The sequence below is a fragment of the Pagrus pagrus genome (genome assembly GCF_965226575.1).
Source record: "Pagrus pagrus genome assembly, chromosome: 12".
In the NCBI taxonomy this organism is placed as follows: domain Eukaryota; kingdom Metazoa; phylum Chordata; class Actinopteri; order Spariformes; family Sparidae; genus Pagrus; species Pagrus pagrus.
The window spans coordinates 23,843,659-23,862,916 of record NC_140196.1 but is presented as its reverse complement, the minus strand read 5'-3'; the positions used below and the strand labels follow the sequence as shown (position 1 = coordinate 23,862,916).

General features: G+C 43.9%; 1 protein-coding gene across 1 annotated transcript; it reads left to right on the top strand.

Annotated features, from left to right (window-relative positions):
* Positions 1 to 1,749: 1,749 nt before the first annotated feature.
* On the top strand, positions 1,750 to 18,842 carry lrrc24 (leucine rich repeat containing 24). Its single transcript, XM_084369083.1, has 5 exons — positions 1,750 to 2,126; positions 14,060 to 14,254; positions 15,169 to 15,447; positions 15,805 to 15,973; positions 16,726 to 18,842. The coding sequence occupies exons 2-5, from the start codon at positions 14,093 to 14,095 to the stop codon at positions 17,970 to 17,972; spliced, it is 1,857 nt and encodes a 618-aa protein (XP_084225209.1). The 5' UTR covers positions 1,750 to 2,126; positions 14,060 to 14,092; the 3' UTR covers positions 17,973 to 18,842.
* The last annotated feature ends 416 nt before the right edge of the window (positions 18,843 to 19,258 follow it).

Here is a 19,258-nt window from a genome sequence, read left to right as displayed (position 1 = left end):
CAAATACACAACCTATTAACACAAATGCAAATTGTGTAGCTATGTTATTAAAAAGTAAAGAAAAATACAAACACAAAGCTTTACTTTATTTATGGTAATACACCGTTTCTGCTTACGTAAGGACATTTTAAGACCAAAGTGGAAAACATATTCAGGGAAAACTGCTTTTAATGCTGGCACACAAAACATATAAGGTGATGCTTTGAATATATTGAAATACATTTGTCAATGATGGCAATACTGGTGGACTTAAAAAGCAGTAAGGGCACATTTTGAGTGCTGTTGGCTGGTTTTATTGGCCTTTGGGTTGGCTTTGTCACACAGACCTGGCAACTTGACTGGAGTTAATTTTAGTGGACTAAGTATGCAATGTAGCAGAGAGGTCTAAACAGTTAGCAAAAGGCCAGTCTCAATAAGATAGCTAAAAGTAATGGATAAATGGTTGAAAATAGCTAGCTATATGTTACCTTACTTTAAGGTAGGCCTAGTAGGTAGGCTTAACAGTTTAAATAGCTAGTTCAGTAACAATTAGCGAGCGTTAGCTAAAAGACAGATAGGCTACACAGTTGATAATGTTTTTATCTGTTAGTCTACCCTTTCAAGCTAATTAGCTAGCTAAAATGAACATATTAATAGGTGACATAGCTACATGTATACTTATAAATGGCTGACAGTGCAAGTAAAAAGTATGAAAAGGTTAAAATAGTACACTAAAAGTTAGTGAGAGTAAGCTAAAAAGACAGATAGACCACACAGTTGAGAATGTTTTTATCTATTAGCCTATCATTTCAAGCTAATTAGCTAGCAAAAATGAGCAAAAAAATAGTTGACATAGCTACACGTATACTTATAAATGGCTGAAATTGTTAGTTAAAAGTGTAAAACGGTTCAAACAGTTGACTAGAAGTCGTGGACAAAGGGCTGAAATGTCTGTCTTGTGTCGCTGAACGCAGCCTTGACCTTAGCATTTGTACAATTGTGTGATTACATTACATTTGCATGACTTTGGGAACATGAAAGGTGTTGCTGCTGTGATATAAGAGACGCGGGAAATTGTGCGCCGACCGAAAAATCCGTTGAACAAAGCATCTCGTTCTTACCAAACGCTGGACGAGCAACTGTTGCCTGAAGTGAAATGAGAATGAAACCTCCGCTAAAATTCATCCTCTTCCTCCACATCCGGTAATGAGCTGAAGCCGCCTGCTATGACTGAGCAATATAGTTTTGTGGGATATTGAAGGACTCGGCTCGGCTTGAATTCACTCGCCCCTGGGCTACACGGACATGACACTTTTCTCAACTCGGTCCTTCACGCGCTTTTTCCACGCTTACCAGAGCAGGAAGCACGAGGACGACCGTCCCTCTGTCTGTCTCTGCCTGTCTCTGTCTGTCAGTGTCACAGCGTGGACGATCAAGTCTCACACCCGTAACCTTTCATAATAAAAGCCGAGGCCGCTGTCCGTGGTGCTGAAATCACTCAGCCTCACTGCTAACGTCTTGTTTCAGAATAAAGTGACGCTGGGTCATTCAGCGGCGGAGATCACACTGAAAGTTTTAATATCGCAAACGCTCCCAGCCACAGGCGGCGATGAGGACACATCATTTATGTTAGGAAAAGTGAATGAACGAGGATGAAGACAGCCCTCTGTTCTCGCTCTCTCCCCTGCACAGTGAGAGAGAGAGAGAGAGAGAGGAAGAGAGAGAGAAAGGGGGAGGGAGTCAGTTCAAGCGGGGATAATTAAAGGAGTGGGTCACTGTTGGAAGATAACATCCGCGCTGCGAGGAGAGCCAAGAAAAAAAGAAAAAGCGAATCAGAGGCGCATATAACAATATCAGAGGAGGAGACCTGAGTCTGAGTCGACCACCATCAGCGCTGACGTCCGGCGTTGGCAGATGCGAGCAGTTTTCCTCCGGCTCTCAGCATCCAATTACAATGGACGAGCTGAGCCCGTGCGGACTCTGAAGCGCTGCCCAGTGAGGAGCGGAGCGGAGGGAGCGAAGCAATGCTGTGGCTCATCCATCTGCAGTGATCAGAAGTGGGATTTTTTAAATTTTTGTTTGTGTCTTTCAAGTCGCAAGTGAGAGGAGACTGCTGCCAGGATCAAGTCCACGCACGCAGGGAAACGGTAGGTTGCAGTTGTGTGTTGTGTGCGCCTGGGATAGTGAGACAGATCCTCAAATGTTGTTTGTCAGGGACCCCACTTGTGTGTAATTCGGGATCGCGCACCCACAACTGATGTGATTTAATCCCACATGAAAGGAAGATTTGCTTTTGTTTGCGTGTATTGAAGTGCGGGGCTGGCCGCGGGGTACTTTGGGAGATTATAGTATGAGAGTGGAACAAAAGATCTGAACGTGTTTTTGCGACGAGGATTAAATCGTGTAGAGAGAAGTTGAAGTGAAATGAAACGTCGTTGTCTGACACTCGGATAACCCTGAAGGCGTCCAGACCTCAGCCTGAGGAGCACTGCCCTCATTATGTCATGGTGATATGGGTTAATAGTGAACAGTCAACATGCTCTTATTGATATGAGCAGAACATAAGAAGCACCTCTCAATATAATGAAACACAGACAACTGCTGTAGACTGTCCCCAGTAGCACATCCGCTTGTGTTATTATTTATTCATTATTCTGATAATAGTCTAGTGTGTGTGTGTGTGTGTGTGTGTGTGTGTGTGTGTGTGTGAATACAGTAACATGATATAAAGCAGATGCACTCAGTTGCCCTTTTATTATAGTTATATGATTATTGAGGTTATAGTTAAAGATGGTGCTGCACTGGACTGCATTTTATTGAGAGGTGTTTCCATTTTTTTGTCCTTCCCATTTCCATAGAGGGGCCAGAGTGATAGAAACAGCACCAACTACAATCTCAATGCTAAAACATAGAACAGTGGATACAGTCTATACATCTACAGTCTATAACAGTGTCTCAAAACTGAACCTTAAAGGCATCATAAAAGTAGATTATATGGCAGAACTGTTGTGTAGGATTACATTCTGTACAGGTTTACCCACTAAAGCAGACACTGAGTGTATATATGCATGTAATAGCATTATAACCACCCCTAATGTTGGTTCCATTACAGGGCTGTTGTTTCAGTCTGCATTCATTCTGGCAGGTGGTGGTGACACACTGGTAACTCAGTCTGTATCGACTTCACATCCTATATTATTAACAAACCAGTCATGCTGCTGTGTTGGTGTTAAATGGTCTAGCTGTTTCTCTTATCAAGACACAATTCGAAAGGTGATTTGTTTTGAAAATTAACTGTGTCACATCAGCGGTGATTGTTTGTCCCACCACGCTGCAGCACTACAACTGGGGAATAAAATAAGCACCTGCGACCTGCCAAGCAGGGGAAATGTTGGCTGCGGTGCGTGAGAATTTCAGGTCACCTGTCACCATGACAGATAGGTTTTTCCTATGTTAATAAATGTCAGTATTAGATAGAAATTCTTAAAAACAGTCAGGGATTAAGGTTAAGACAAAAGAATGAGTTAAAGGTAGCGATGTTTAGTGATCTGCCACAGTGGCAGGTGGAAGGTTAAACCAGAGAGATGCCTTTACATCTGCTGATATATAAGGAAGCCCACTGGGGACTTTATTAAAATGATGATGGAAATTCGAAAATGAAACTGTAATTCTATAATAGCGTGACAATATCAGCCGACAATATTGACCAAGAATCGGTCGGGCTCAAAAAAGCTGTCTGTATATATTTGTTAAAAAATTACAATTCAGTGCAACAACACTGTCGTAAATACAATCCCAGGCCTGTAACAATTTGTCAGACATAATGTTGGTGCAAAGAAAACTCATTAAGTCAGAACAATGTGTGTTGTATCTTGGAAACTTGTATCTTGAAGTAAACGTGTATGTAAGGCTGTGATCACTTTCACTGCAGAGCTGCTGTTTGTTCCATATAGGAACCTGGCAGCAATATCACAGTGACATTATAGGAGATGCCAGGAAAAATCACTGCAGTTAGACTGGCATGTTTCTCCCTCTGACTTGTGAGCATCACAGTTTCTTCCTTAATGTCAGAGTCTTGTTAATTGCTATTCTGCACATGCAGCAGCACTGAGCCCCTAGATAGGACCTTGTTTGTTCAACTCCGAGGGTGGGGTGGGGTATCTGTCTTGTGTGGATGGATCCGTACGGACAAGTTGACTTCTTATGCCTGCAGAAGTCTTGAATTTTTCATTGGTTACTGTCTGCCAGACAATGATGAGCGAAATCTCTCTTGGCTGTAATTGTATAGCACCCCCAATTTAGGCCTGACCTGACAACGAAATGGGCGGGACGGCACATATCAGCTGAAATAAGAAATGCATGAGAAAAAGGAAGAAACTGATTACTTTTTGCAATTTCTTCATTTCCCATCTGTATGCCAGAACTCACAGATAACCACAATATGGGGAACATGCCAGAGTGTAATTTGACATACGTCTGACATCCATCACTTGCCGTCAGCAGATCCCGTCACTTCCATGGCAACAATGAAACATAATTTATGAGGATTCAATGACTCCTGCAGACACTACTGCACACACAACTGAAATGCAATCTAGCGGGATGATAAGCAATCGTTATCGAAGCATTGCAAAGCATTCATTTCATTTTTGGACACACACACACACACACACACACACGCACTTTCCCACACGCTTTTATTGCTGCTTGAGTAATACCTGCACTTTCAGCTGAACTGCCATAAAAAAGGAGTAATATTTACCCATCTGGAACATTGGGGGGAAAACACAATAATACAACAGCTTAAAAGAAAACCAAATCAAAAACAAATTCATCCGTGTGGAAACTTTTATTAAAAACTGGGCAAAATATTAAAATGGAAGGGATCGTTCTGTTTCTTAATAGAGGAGGAAGTGACTCCCCTTCATCCATCTTCCAACCTGTCGGATCTCATTCATCCATTACAATGTGAACCATAACTACTGAGCAACCATCAGATGGGATCTGTGTGTGTGTGCGCGTGTGTGTGTGTCCATTTTTGCTTCCTTCAAACAGTCCCCCATTGCCAGTCAATGACATCTAGGCCATAACAGAACTGGGGTGCAACCAGATTGATGAAAACGGAGCGAACGAAATATAAAAATGAAAGCCCTCATTCTGCTTTGGCATAATCCACTGACTCATAAATCCCGCAGCCTGTCAGATGAAGCTACTGTGAATGGAATGGCTCTGATCGATTGCATCAACCAACCTTGACAATAAGAGTGGACGGTGTGCGCATGTTGAAAAAGATCAGAGAAAATTGGCGTTTGAAAAGGCGGCGACAAGAAATCATCAGAAAACACAGGAGGGTGTCAGAGAGGTGATGCTGACACAGAGCTTCTTCTGAAATTCGAAGTGCAGGAAACACTGACAGTTCAATTTTAAAAGGTGAAGCCGGTTATCGAACTGCTGTTGCGGTCTAACTGAAACTCTGGATAAAACAGGTGAAAGAGACACTCAAACACAGACCTCGGTTGATCTTTCATTCACTTTGATTTCAATGTCCATCAACAGCTATCAATTTAAAGGGGTGGTGGGTGAAATTGTAAAAGCCAGCAGGAGCAAGCTTAATTTTGAAAGTACCCAACCGCAATAAAACCCACCTTTGTCCTTCAGGCTTCCCTCCAGATCCACTCTTGTGGCTAGTTCGACACATTCTCTCAGCTATTTTAGGCTAATAAATACAAAAATAAACAACTCCATTGAATGCCACAATCAAATAAACAAAGAGAAATAGCCATCATGAATGTTTCTCAGTCCTAAAAGGCTGCATGATGTGACAGTTCGCCTACTCTTTAGGTGCTAAAGTTGGCTGCTGAACGAGGCTGTTGCCGCAGCAGCAGCTCAGGTCTTTGACTCAGGGGCTGTGTGCTTTGTGCTACTCAGTTAGCGGCTGAACGACAGTCTCCCACTGCCACTGTGTGCTTTGTGCTACTCAGTTAGCTAGCTGCTGAACTATAGGCTCAGAGACTGTGTACTGTAAGCACAGCACAACGTTGTCGTCACGTACCATATCTAACAACAGTTCCTAACCTCTCACTCATCATGTCAGAAAACACCTAACATCATCATGCTGTAGGTGTGTGCTTTGTGTTAACTAGATTAACTGCACTGCCAGCATAGCACAACATTGTCGTCACTGACCATATCCAAGTACCCAAATTGGATACATTGTTACCTAACAACTCACATGTTTGTCAGTACTGAGAAAATATTGAGCCATTCTTGTGTCACTAGCTCACTAGTAGCTTCAGCAATATAGCCACTGAGCCTTGTGGAGGACTCCAGACATGGGTAGAGTGCGTGCAGAGGGTACACAGGTAGACAGGCAATTAGCCTGTCCAGCCTTTTCCTACAGGCCGGATGACATGATTGGAGGGGCTTATTAGAGGTCTGCAGCTGCCACAGTCACTGAACCTTTTTGTTTTTGATTTGTCAGAGCATTGAATCATTAATTGCTGTCGGGATGTTAAGAGATTTTCTACAAAAGCTGCTTCTAGAATAACTTACCAACCCCAGCTTTAAAGGGATGTTTTGGGAAATACAATAGCCAGCAGATTAACCAGCAATAGCCCCTGCAGGTTACCAGCAGACTGGATCTAGGAGAAGCAGTGAGCCTGATCCATTGAATAGGTTACAAAATCCACCTAATTCCACTCTAAGTTGTTGAGTCCCGGATAAAAACCTTTGTAACAACTTGTAATTTATTTCTTTTTTCCCCCTTTTTTTCCTGATACAATTTGACTGTGTTAATTAGTCAACTTTAGAAGTGTTCCTGGCTGAGCTAAGTTGGTTGTAGTTTAAGATTAAAGGACAGATGTGACCGGAGTAGCCTATGGATGTCCTCGTCTAACTCAGCAAATAAACATATTTCCCAAAATGAGGATTACCCCTGTCCAGTTTGAGACCCCCCACTAAGACGACGCCCGTTTTAAAGGATTTATAAATTGTAAGTAATGGCATTATTAATAGTTAAAAAATCTTTTACTAATCTTAACCATTCCATTATCTATATCCACTTATCCTTTGGAGGGTCGCAGAGGGCTGGAGTCGATCCCAGCTGACGTTGGACGAGAGGCTACACATAGAGACAAAAAAACATGAATTCACACCAAGGGGCAGTTAACCTAACCTGCATGTCTTTGGACTGTGGGAGGAAGCTGGAGCACCTGGAGGTTACCCACGCAGACACAGCACGCGAACATGCAAACTCGAGTCAAGAAAGATCAGTAATAATCGATGACAACAAATTCTGGGTTGCCAGGTTGTGTTACATTCTTGTGGCTGGTCATACTTTTTTCACCACTGTACTGCATCTGAAAAACAATTTGAACCCTCCCAATGCGATATTGTCATTAATAGTCATTAAGGTATTAGCAATTCAAAGAACCTACTTTTACCCCCAGACTGTACTCTGCTAAAGCACTCTCAGTCCTGCACTTTGTTTAGCTCTGTTTTAAGATAGTACTTTCGCTAGCTGTTAGCTCCCACGCACACAGGTCTCTGCCGCAGACCATCTGCTGACAGCTAACAGCTAACTAGCTCTGCTCAAGCCGATGTCAACACAGGTTTGTTTTCCACAATGCAGCATTATCAGGGAAAAAATATGGTGTGTCTCCTGTTGCTAGTGAGTTTACTGCGTCCTTTTGGGATTTAACACATCATATTTTTATATCTAAGCAGCCAGCCAGTGTTAGTAACTGTTATAACAGCATGAGATATGACAGTGCTTGGTTCAGTTTGTCATTTGCTAAGCGAATACTCAGACATATCAGATCTCCGTTTGTCTCAAACACATTTTCTATCGTCGCTGAGATGACGGGGCACACTTAGTCTCGAGCATCAAGTGTAATGAGTTGTTAATCAATTGATTTTGGTTCGGATCTTCTGCAGCCCTTTTCTGGAGGGTAAATGTCATGCAGTTCAGTCAGATGGATTTTTCATGACCTAGCAACCCAAATAATTGTCCTTAATGATGGCTTATAATTGATCTGTAAGGCTCTAGTTAATGTCTTATTAACCTTTAATAAAGCCATTATGTACCATTTATAAATGATCTCTAAAGGCTCTGGGATAACAGTGGTTTCCAAACATGCAGCTTGTTAGAGATCCAACAAAAGTGTATGAGACGTGACTGTTTGTGTGGGTTTCTTCCTCTCATTCTATTCAGGCATTTAGCAAACAGACTGGCAGCAGTTTCGCAAATTGTGTCGTCTCGTAAAAAACGATCCTCATTAGATGTGGTCCCTTATTTTTTATCTATATAAATATCTTCCTTTCCAAAAGCAATATGATTTCTGCAGTTGTTACTTCAGTTGTTTTGAAGTCATAAATTTTTTACACAGCTTTTGTTGTGTTGCCTCTGCTTAGTCATGCAGATAAAGAATGAATTTTAGCGGAAAAGGAGCACAGACTAACAAAGGCAAGGTTTCAAATCTCTTTTTAGGCTTCGAGCAATGACGACGTCTCGTTACAATCGAACCTCCCTGCAAAGAAAGCACAAGAAAGTAAATCTTGTGCAGATAATGGATATCGATTATGCAGTCATACAGTTGCCATTGTGCCTTTACTTCTCAATTATCAGATGCAAATCAAATGGGAGTGCAAGAATGCTGACACAAAAACTTGCTGAACCTCACAAAATGGTTCATTTTTCTTAATCATTCATGAATCACTGCACTAATGGTCGGGGCGCGAGCTCTTCTGTCACTGTGCATGCAGCAGAAAGTGTGAAGCCTTGTAAAGCATCATATTGCCCCAGACAAAATCAGAGTTTTCTGGGTTGCTGTGAGCCTCCGTGCAGTTTATATCAATAACCTCTGAGCTTTTGTGCTGGCCAGCTTACATTAGCAACAACAACAAGTCTCTACAACGCAGACGGAGCTGTCACAGCAGTTTGTCATGTGAAGATGTGAAGATTTATCGAGTTCGTCTAAGCAGAGGGAGACGGAGTGAGGGTTTTAGACTAAATGCTCCGCTGGGAGGGAGAGGTGGCGGAGTGCTGCTGCCGCTGCTCAGGGTGATTCTGCTTGAAGTAGCCTGACACTGAGCTACACACACACACACACACACACACGCGTGCACACACACATAGAAAAGCATCTTGTCTTGAGGCAACATGCACTCATTTACTTTGTTTCTCTTCAACACAGACATTTACAAATACAACCCCCGAGCCCCCCCCTCCACATCTGCTTTCATGGTGAAAATCAATGGCTGCAGAGCCCAGCTGGACAAAAAGTAGTCGTGGAAAAATAAAGAAATCAATGCAGGCTTATTAACTGAGCAGAGCTTCCTTTACCGCTGACACCAAAATATGTGTGAGTGTGTGTGAGAGCGCATGTACAGCTGCTAGTCTGTATCTGACTCGGTCTGTGTCTGTGAATGATGATGGCTGCTGCTGCTGCTGGTGGTTGTAGGGAGGATGTGCAAGTGCATAAGCATGTGTGTGTCTTCCCGTGTGTGTGTGTGTATGTGTGTGTGTGTGTGTGTGTGTGTGTGTGTCTGCCAGTCCTAGTGTGTGTCCCTGATCGCTGGTGGCTAGTGCTTGTGTACAAGTGCTACTTTGTAGGCGTGCTCTGCATGTTTATGAGAGCGTGTGTGTGTTTTCCGCGCGCATGCTTGAGACTATCGCTCAAAGTCAGTGCGTTACTCTTGGGTTAGTGCCACGGCGTTCTCCCTTTGCCTTGGCCTCAGTCTATTTGTGGACAAAAGGATGCTGTGAGACAAATGATTTAGCACCTGTCAGTCAGAGCAGAAGGACGAGAGATGAAAAAGGAAAGAGGTCAGAGATGGGGAAGGGGGGAAAATGATGGAGGCTTTTAGACAAAGTGTGGAGGGAGCGGATGAGGAAAATGGGAGAAAGCAGAGGAAAAAAGTTCAAGCCGGGAGAAAGAGAGAGTTGGACTAAAAGAGAATTTACGATTTAGCTCTGGGTGATCACATAGCTCAAGTCCCTGTGAGCAATTTTCCTCGGGAAATGACAGCCTCTATTTCTGTAGAGCTGTTTGCCTAACACCACCTCACAGGAGCCGTGCCTGGCCTTCAGGCACAGACCTTCCCTCATAACAAGAGTTACCATAACGACGGATGAGGCCGACCTGTGCCGGTGGCAGCGCAGGGATGTGAACTTTGCTTTTGCCTCCAGCACTCTGGCTGCCTGCTGCACCTCAGACATATCAACACATACCCTCCTTTAAAAAAAAAAGGAAAAAATCATCCCAGCACTATGCAGATTTATTAATTTTTTTGTCTGTGTCGCGAATGTTTGGCCAGCCGGGCTGTGATTGTTCAGCAGAGGATGATTTGCGAGGAGTGTGAAAACAAAGCACTATGTCAATAATAAAAAGGGACGAGTGTAATTCCAGAAATGCCCAAATAAACAAACTCCGAGCAGCTCTGAAGTCCAGTGCAAAATGATGTTTACTGAGCCGCACTGTGTGGATGAACGTTGGGGAGGTTGAGGCTGATTCTGAATGCTGAACGGATTTCGTGTGATGTGCAGTTTATTAGATTTCCTTTGGCATTTGTTGACTGACATCTGCCGTGGCAGGTCCTCCCAGTCGCTTCCCTTTAACACTCCAATCTATGTACACAACATTAGGCCCTAATCATCCTATTTACACATTTTCACACAGTCAATAGAGATATATTGCTGACCTCGTTTTTTAAAAACCAAACAAAGCAGCCCCCCTCCATGAAAGCGTCGACAGCGCCGAGAGCGGCTTAGCTAACAAGCATCTGATTGTGCAGATTACGCGTGTTCCACAGAGGATTACTGAGACTGAAATGAACAAATTGACCTCTTACTGCTGAAATCCCACATCAGCATCACAAAAGATGAGCGTGAGGGCAAACTGGATCTGAAATTGCAGAGAGGATATTGTAAGAGAAGTCGCAGTCAGCAGCATTATTTAAAGAAACCCGCCTATCCGAGGAGTGGTGTATTTTTGTCTTCGTCTCCTTTCTGTGTGCAGACCCTGATGACTCCATAGGTCGTCCTTGTCGCTACGTCTCATCAGGCTTTGACTAACAGTGAATGCGCGGCACATTTGCCGCTCAGGCTTTTTAAAGACAAAGTAACAGTGAAATGAGCAGGGGGAAAAAATGCATAAGCTATTTTCTCTACCTGGCAGGGTGTCATTTTGCATTGATGTTGGTCTCATATTCTAACAACAAATAACAGACTGTGTGCATCCTGTTCGCGTTTATTCTTAGCCGAGGGCAAGCGAGTATCTCCCTCTCTGGTTGCCTTCTGACACTTTTTCAAGTCAAAGCTATTTAAAAGTCATCTCACTGTGAGAAGTAACAAACGCTCAATGACAGACCAAGGCCTCATCCAAAATTCAATTTTTTTTCTGCATTCTCTCACCAACAATGGAACACATAATTTCACTCCACGCCTGTTTGGCGAGCGCCAGAGAGAAAATGGCGTGCTTTTGTTAATAAGTGTCTCTCTGTTTTTGCTGAGAGCCGATGATTGAACAGCTTATGTAGGTCACATTGTATTAATCTAGCGGGCTATCCTCCTAAATGCGCTCTAAATCAAACATGTCATATTAAAATCCAGTTCATTGCTCATTTGCTCAATAATGAAGTGTGTCTGCACTCAGAATGACATCTAAGCGACTGCAATAGTGATCCTGCTTCTTTCCCCGCCTGGACATTAAATTACTGTTCTGGATTAGAGCACTGTAAATGAGACATGCTTGATATCAATCTGACAGAACAGTTCAAACACCCAGCGAGCTGAATATTTATCAGTCACAGTTTATTTCAGAAGCAGGACCCTTTCATCACTTAGCTGTAATGAGATCTGTGTGCATTCCAACAATTAATAAACTAGAAGGATCTCCCCATCATTCAGAGCCACATGTAAATGCTATCAATTATCTGTCTGGGTGATTCCGCAATCTCAAGCAAACTAGAGATTTCACAAGACAGACAAGCCTAATGGGATACGGAGAGACGGCCGGGGTGCACATGAATGTTGATGTGAACAATGTGAGACTTTAGACTGGATCAATGAGACGTCTGCATCCCTCCTGGATGAAGACTCGCTCGAGCAGCAAAGCACAGTAAATCTACCTGCTGTCACTGGAGCAGAATGACGGACCCAGTGCGACATTTCAACACGTATGCTACCTCCAGCCCTGCGGTATCTTCATGAGATCTGCTGCAGATGAACTATGTTGAACACTGCTGGGCTACATGATGCTGGACAGCGAAGTCTGAGGCCTTTTTGATGTGAACAGTCGAGCAGAACAATAAATCCCTTCCGGGCTGTATAGAAATAAAAAGAAGTGCATGGCTGAGTTTTTCTGTGATGGGTTTATATCAAAGGAAGATATCGCTGCGAGGTGCAGCGAGCATGCCATCGCTGATGGTTTTGATCAGATGATTAGTGCTGGCTACCACTTGAGATTTGCTTTGAGGAGGTAAATGTGGTTTTCAGAGATTATGAGGGTCAAAACAGGAGCCGCTTTCTCTTTGTGGCGCATTTGCACATGTGTGTGTCTTCGAAAGACAAAGAGAGGGAGCCCGAAATAGAGGGAGAGTGTGAGTGTGTTTGCGCATGCATTAAAAAGACAAGAGAGAGGTCCTTGAGGCAACCTGCACATCTTTTATCACATCTTTAATTAATTGAAGCCCATAATAGAAGCTGCTGCAATCCCACTGAATAGACACGCAGTTGAATGGAAAAGAGGCAGCAATGAGGAGATACTGTCTCTCTTGCTTTTTTTTAATCAACCCTTCCTTGCCATTTCACAGTCATCTGCTTATGCAACATATGTGCAGCTAATGTCAATCTTAGCTTTGGCGATGCAACACAATGCCCAACCAAGTCGCCAGAATACATGTTGGCAGTGTATGTTTCTGCAAACACGGACATGTTGAAAATTTCTTTTCATTATTATTATTATTATGGGCCTTTTATGGCTTTATAGGACAGGACAGGCACAGAGTGACAGGACACAGGGAGAGAGAGGGGGGCCACCTCCAGCAAAGGGCCACAGGTTGGAATTGAACCCGGGCCGCTGTGGTGAGGATAGAGCTTCTGTACATGGGTGCACGCTCTACCAGCTTTACATCTCATCATTTCTTTTCATTTGTGACAATGCTGTGCTTATGTTCTGGTTAGGTTAAGTCACAAAAACCACTAGGTTAGGGTTAGGAAAACGTCATTTTTTTTGCTTAAAAAACCTGCTTTGGTCACCACAAACACAGCTGGAGATGTGCCAACTTCCAATCAAAAACATCCGATTTTGTCTCCAAAAGCACAGCTGGAAATTGTCCTGAGGTCTTCTTAAAATCTCCTGTGACGCATCAGCCCAGTTGCCAGAGTAAATGTTAGCCAATCCCTGTTTCTGCAAAACCACAGATAAGTCCAAACTGGTTCACTTGATGTTTCTTTGTGCTGTTACTTTCTGTTCGTTTGCTTCTTTATGCTCTGTTCAGGTTAAGGCACAACAGAGTTTTGACACAACAAAAACAGATGGAAACGTCTCGACAACTCTTTAAAAAAACACCCTGTTTTTCCAGCATTTAAAACGGATGGAAATGTCCTTAAAAATATCCAGTGGTGTGACTCGAACTTCAGGCAGCCATTAGGCAGCCTCGTTGGCTTGTATTAACATGACCACCTTCCCCTTCACCATATGATGTGACAGGTGGCTAATAAGCACATAATGTGAAGGTGATATGCAATGTTTGGTATACATGTCAACCTTGGACGTTACTGTGGTTTGCAGAAATGGTCACTGGCTTAACAGCCTTCTCACTTAATTCCACCACCGTCCCCTCCAGCTCCTGATCTGAGAGTCAGGTCATAATGTTAACATGATGTGACACATTATGTAGAAATGTCAATATGGTGCGTAGCCTATGACATGTATAAATGTGAACGTATCACCATTCACTGCCAACATTTTATCCTAGCAACTGGGCTGCACTGCTGTGAAGGAAAAAGGTTCGGTGCTGTAATCGATCAGACTGATTGATGCTTACTTTCCTCTCTTCCTCCACCTTCTCTCTCCAGGTTTTGTCTCTGAAAGTCGACTGCGAAGCCACCATGGTCCACTTGTGGTTTTCCAAACTCGTCCTAGTCCTCCTGGCCTTCATCCCTCAACTGTCTCTGGGATGCCCGTCCGGATGTCGCTGCTACAGCCTCACGGTGGAGTGCGGATCTCTTGGGCTCAAAGAAATCCCACAGGGTGTCCTCTCCGTGACTGAGGTCAGTTGGCCGATCAACATTAAGTTAGGGCACTAGCTTCGAGAGCATTGCTGCCGACCCCCCCTCCTGCTTCACTGGTTTTGTATCAATTGACTCCGTCTCTGATCCATTCTTATTACCCTGAAATGATTGTGGTTAATCAATTCGCCGTGACCCCCTTTGATGTAAGCCTTAGGGAGGGGCTGCGCTGCTGGCTGTGTAATTATTCATTCTTGCTCAGAAAGTGACTCTTGCACACCCTCTGATCATCTGCTGAGAAGATGTTTAACATTACACCGTCTTTTCCTCTCGGGTGCGGGCCCCCCAACATTACCGCAGCTCATGAATATTAATGGAAAGCATGTCCTGGATAAATTGTTCCATTAACCTCAATCAGCAGGTCTATCTCGTCGATCATACTTTACCTCACGGCCTGTGTTTGCTTCTTCGAAAACATCACCAATGAATGCACATTACCAATCAAGCAAAGCATGCATTATGGATCAAACACACACTTGCATGTTGCTCCAATCACTCAGACTGTTTTTCTCTCCAAGATGTTTGCTGACAAGGTCTGTGATTTCTGCAGCATTTGGCAAAAGAACTACTGAACCAATAAAAATGGAAAATGCTGCACTAACCACAGTGTCAGTCTTTATTATCATGATCCTCAACTAGCTCATTCCACATTGTTTGCTTGCCTACATTAACATATATCCAGAGCTCTGCACAGCCCGCTGAGTGCAGATAGCGCTTAAGGTGGCCCCGTTGTTAATGTAATCTCTCTAGAATACATTTTGAGCACAGCTCAGCAACAGGCCACGCTCACTTTCTCGTACAAAACAAACCACCAATTCAAACATCGCATCTCCTCCTCTGCATCTCTAATGCAATCATTGTGACGGCTGTACTAATTTCATTCGTCTCGCCTTCAGACCATCTTCCTCCAGGACAACGCCATAGTGCAGATCCGTCTTCAGGACCTGACTCGACTTGGCAGCCTCCATTACCTCTACCTTCAGAATAATAGCATCTCAGCGCTGGAGCCTGGGGCGTTTCTGAGCCAGAGCCAGCTGCTGGAGCTGGCCCTTAATGGCAACCTCATCCACCTAGTCACCCCGGACATGTTTCGGGGTCTGGAGCACCTCAGGATCCTGTACCTCGCCGGGAACCAGATCACCCGAGTGCAAGATCACACCTTCAGGGGATTGCAGGTTGGCGAGCCGACAAAAAGGAATGAATGGACAAAATGATGGATGGATGAACAGCTATGTTTAATGCATTTTATTTTAAGTGTTCCACTGTAATCCTTTTTGGTTAAGTGAAAAAAGCATTTGCCAGCAAGGCTAAAGCTATTCCAAAACGAGATGCCTTTTTGGGGATTATATAGAATGACGCCTACAACTGTAAATCCAATTCATGACAACATGTCTGACTAAACCCTACCATACAGTAATACAGTACAGAACTGAGTCAGGTGGACATGAGTCATACATTTGATGTTTTTTTCCTTCTTGCTTTAACTTTCACATTTTCCCTCCTCTGCTTTATGTCTTTTTTGTTGTCTGCAGCGTCTGCAAGAACTCCACCTGCAGGAAAACAGCATCGAGCTGCTGGCAGAGCAAGCTCTGTCTGGCTTGTCATCCCTGGCTCTGTTGGACCTCAGTAAAAATCACCTCCGCACCCTTGGAGCCTTGTCGCTCAAACCGCTAGTCAGCCTGCAGGTGCTCCGTGTCACAGGTATGCAGAGCGAAGGCATTATGTCTTGCTGTAATGTGATAATCCTTCAAGATTCAATTGACGTCAAAGTGCCCTGAAAAATGCTTCCATACCAGGATTTTGAAGAACTGACACTGCCCAAGAATGCACCGCAACAGCCACAACCAACAGACTCATGTCATTGAAATTGAAGTGCCCTTAAACATATTTTACACATCAAAGGGTTTCACCCAACCATAAAATTTAATGAGAAAGAAACCCCTTGAAGACACAAATAAAAAATAGAATAAATAAATAACTCAAAGGAACAGGCTCTGAAAAAGCGTCTTCCTATTCAGGACAATAAGAGCTTAAACAAAGTTTAAATCATAAGCAAAAAGGAAAAGCTCCCCAAACTATGTCACCTCAAGGGCCATTTAGCAGCTGGAGCTTTACGTTTTCTTCAATAACAGTTATTTGGAGTTTGCACAGTTTTCATGGAATTATAGATGTTTAAAGTTCCATTTTTTTCTGAGCATCGTGACTTCTCAGACATCTTGCTTGTATTTGGTACTTGACCTTGAAAATAGCGGTTAACATTAACAATACCACTTTCAATCTTATCAGATATCTTTATCAGCAGATGGTGTTTGCTCAGTTGTCATGGAATTGCTCAAATTTCCATGTTTTCTGAGCACAATAGTGACTTAAAAGTCAGGGTTCAAACTTCATCATTCAATATCATACATTTGGTTCACCCCTTTCCCTTGTCTGCTTCCTTTTCTTACCTCCAGAGAACCCATGGCGCTGTGACTGTGCTCTGGGCTGGCTGAGAACCTGGATCAGAGAAGATGGACAGCGTCTGTTGAGCTCTGCCGAACAGCGTCGCCTGATGTGCTCTGAACCGCCTCGCCTTTCCCACCTCAGCCTGGTGGAGGTGGCTCCCAACAGCCTGGTGTGCATCCCTCCCGTCGTGCAGCTCGAGCCTAGCCACCTGACTGTGCGACTAGGGGAGAGCCTCCGCGTCTCCTGCCAGGCCTCAGGATACCCTCAGCCTCAGGTTACCTGGAAAAAAGCCTCCCATGGCAAGCCCCAGTTAACGCCTCGAGGCCTGGTTCAAGAGTTGGGACCCAACGGAGAGCTCTTCAGGCCTGGGGCTGGAGGAGTGGTGACAGCCCTGCCCAGCAGTGGAGGGATCAAGGTCAGAGGTGGTGGAGGAGTCCAGGGGCTTGTGCGTGGAGCTGAGGAGGGTGGCGAGAGGGACAGCTTTGATCCGGACATGGGCAGTGGCATGCTGTTCCTCAGCAATGTGACTGTAGCACATGCTGGGCGTTACGAGTGCGAAGCCTGGAACCCCGGTGGTGTCGCAAAGGTTACCTTTCATCTAGCCGTCAACATGTCCTCTTCTTCCTATTCGTCCCATTTCTGGCCTCGTTTAAACACGCACTCCTTTGTTTCCTCTTCATCTAACACCTTCTATCAGCCAGAGGTTCTGGATGTTAGCCAGGAGCCACTCTACGAACAGGACAGCATGGACTTCAACGCTTTGGGTCCTGCTACCCAGACCGCCATCGCTGTTGGCATCTCCTTACTGGCGCTCACTGCCATTCTCCTCTTGATTATGATCTACACTCGTCACCAGCAGTACCGCAAAGAAGAAGGTGGCTCCTACTGTACCAGCAAGGAGGAGAGCATCCTCTACGTCAACGACTACTCTGATGGACCCACCACCTTTGCACAGCTGGAGGAGTACCGCGACGACCACGGCCACGAGATGTACGTACTCAACAGGACCAAGCCTGTCATGGGCTCCACTTCATCCAGGTGTCCCATGATGAGCGGGTTTGTCCAGCAGAAAGGTATGAAGGAGGCTCTCCTGGACCACGAAATGGTGCAGACTCTGACCAGATCAGGGGGAATTGGGCTGCGCAGGAACCCAGCAGACGGCGGAGAGGGACCCCTGACAACAGACCCAGAGGAGCTCTTCCTCAGTCAGAGCCTCCTCTTTGGATCACAGGTTGCCTACGAGATCCACTGCTAAGAGGTTTTACTTGTTCTCTGACGTGAAACAATATGATGATGGACTTAATTAAAGACGTTAAAGGGAATCACCTCGTTGCAATGATTTGAAGTATCAGATTATTATGTGGTCTTAAAAAGAGGAGAGAGTGCGAGTTAGTGGTTGCTGGGGGAAACCTGGATGACAATCAACCTCTCAGAGATCCTCATGTGATTGATTGTATGACATTGAGATGGGTCAGAGGGATGAACAGTGATAATTGAAGGGAAAATAACAACTGAACCGTACCTTTCTGTCTCAAAATCACCCCTTTAAAGATAATTACAAGTTGCTAACATTATCAGAAATGGTTTGTATGACTAATTTAAATCCTCACAGAAGAGGCTGAGACTGTGCAGCACGTAAAGGAAACTAACAATACGGATTAAAACAGTGATTCATATTTTGTGCTTAATCTTTTTTTTTTAATGTTTCAGGTTTTGTTTTGTGTGTTTTGTCAGTGTTTTGTGTAAATATAACAGAGCTAATTTTCACTGTGAAGTACAGTTGTTGTGTGGACCTTGTTGCAGTTCCCAATAGAATTAGACCTACACCAATCCTCTTACTGAAACGGCATTGGCTTTACCCATATGTGTGAGTGGGCGTAGGTGGGTGGATTTGTTTAAAGGTTTAGAGGTTCATTTTGAATGCAGATGCAAGCCTTTTTTTATTTCTACCACAGCATTGTATCCCTTGATGTTAACATGTCCTGTTTTTTCTACTTATTATTTTTAATGTCTGAATTTGAATCTTTGGCAGAATTAATACCATTAACATCAGTCTGTAAGAACCATTCAACTGTGAATATTGTACATTTTGTCCTCGGTTTCTACATAATAAAATGTATTTTAAAAGTTTCATAATTTCTTTTATTGCGAGGTTAGGCAATTCAGCTAATTCCATATTCTATAACTGTACTGTAAGACCGTATTGTGCTCTTACTCCTTCTTTCAGGAGGGAGTACGTGAGTGTGAAAGATGTGTTTTTTACAGAGATTGAGGCTTTCAATCAGTGTAGAGGTCAGTCTGTGGGAGGTCCATGGGTTCATAAGCTCTGTATTCTTTCCCTTCGCTGCTGAGCGCCAAAGCATCAGGTGCGCTTTCAGAGCTACTTGTGGACTAAGAAAGAAGAGTGCTATGGAAAAGTGTTTAGAAATCTGTGCTTTATACCAAACCCGAGAGGGCATATCAATTCCCATTTAAAAACATGTCAATATTCTTGAAATGGCTGTTGCTGTTTCAGTTTGTATGGTTGCATCGAAATGAGTG